The sequence below is a fragment of the Canis aureus genome, chromosome 21, assembly GCF_053574225.1.
Source record: "Canis aureus isolate CA01 chromosome 21, VMU_Caureus_v.1.0, whole genome shotgun sequence".
In the NCBI taxonomy this organism is placed as follows: domain Eukaryota; kingdom Metazoa; phylum Chordata; class Mammalia; order Carnivora; family Canidae; genus Canis; species Canis aureus.
Window position 1 is genome coordinate 15623622 of NC_135631.1, and position 1536 is coordinate 15625157.

At 41.3% G+C, this 1536-nt stretch overlaps 1 protein-coding gene across 1 annotated transcript; it reads right to left on the reverse strand.

Annotated features, from left to right (window-relative positions):
• Nucleotides 1-930, reverse strand: LOC144293292 (olfactory receptor 4C46-like). Its single transcript, XM_077864375.1, has one exon. The coding sequence runs from the start codon at nt 928-930 to the stop codon at nt 1-3; it is 930 nt and encodes a 309-aa protein (XP_077720501.1).
• Nucleotides 931-1536: the final 606 nt, after the last annotated feature.

Here is a 1536-nt window from a genome sequence, read left to right on the forward strand (position 1 = left end):
TTATTTCTCATCTGAAATAACTTTTCTACTGCACAATTTCCTAATGGCTTTTTGCATCTGATCATTTCTCAAGGCATAGATTAAGGGATTTAACATGGGTGTTATCATAGTGTAGAAAACTGCAACTGCTTTATCAATAGATAAAGTAGCTGCGGGTCTCATGTACACAAATATGCAGGGCACAAAGAATAGGACGACCACTGTGATGTGGGAGACACAGGTGGAGAGGGCTTTGCGCTTCGCCTCCAAGCTGTGGTTCCTTAGGGAGCGCAGAATGACCACATAGGAGACCATGAGGAGGAGGAAGTTTAAGGCACAGATGAAACCACTGTTGGCAGCAACAAAGAACCCAAGAGTGTGGGTATCAGTGCAGGCAAGATTGAGCATAGGATTCAGATCACACATAAAGTGATCTATGACGTTAGGGCCACAGAAGGGTAGAGGGATGATAAAGAGGATCTGTATGGCTGCATGAAGAAAGCCTCCCACCCACACCACTGCCATGAGCAAGCCACACACCTGCCGATTCATGATGGTCATGTAGTGCAGTGGCTTGCAGATGGCCACATAGCGGTCATAGGCCATCACAGTAAGCAGGATGACATCAGCACCTCCAAAAAAATGTTCCCCAAAGATTTGGGTTATACATGCATTGAATGTGGTGGTCTTCTTTTCACGGAGTGAATCTACAATCAGTTTAGGGTTATTGACAGAAGAATAGCAGGCATCAATGAAGGAAAGATAGGCCAGGAAAAAGTACATGGGGGACCCCAATAATGGGCTGGTGGTGATAGCTGCCACGGTGAGCACATTTCCTACCACAGAGACGATGTAGATGATCAAAAACACAACAAAAACGATTTTCTGCATCTTTGGATTCTCTGTGAGCCCCAGTAGAACAAACTCTGTCACATTGTTTCTATTCCCCATTATTTCATATTATACTTAATTACATCACCTGAAAAAGAAATCCCTTTTGTTATTGCAAACTTGAATTTATTAAGCTTCTTCATCTAGTAAATAATAACAGCCTAGATTCTACTGAGTTGTTTATTCTCCATAAGTTTTTTTGAGATAGAACATAAGTTCTTTGTCCTTGAAGATTACTTAAATTATCTCCTGGGTGAAATTTCTGTTGAGTATAGACATAAGGAAATACACAGGCTGGAGATCTTCAGTGTATACTTCATCATCTGAGGTGACTAAGCCTAACATGAAGTAGTGTAGTGTACACAAGTGACAGGGAAATAGGTAAAGGGAGGTAGGTTATGATGTAAAGGCTAAGGATGCAAGGTTAACATATTTTCCCTTTGTCGTTAGGAAATGGGGCACCATGGTGAGACATTGAGAAGATAGGTAGAAAAGTGAAGATAAATTTGAGGAAGAGGAATAGAGCTATAATTTTAATGAAGATCTTCATGTGTCTTGGGTGAAGTAGGGTGAAGTTCAGTAAGGGGATGGAAGCCAGAGATAGAAACTCCAGTTAGGAGATTATTTATAATAGTTGACGTAGGAGTAATAGGGCATTGGAGGTGG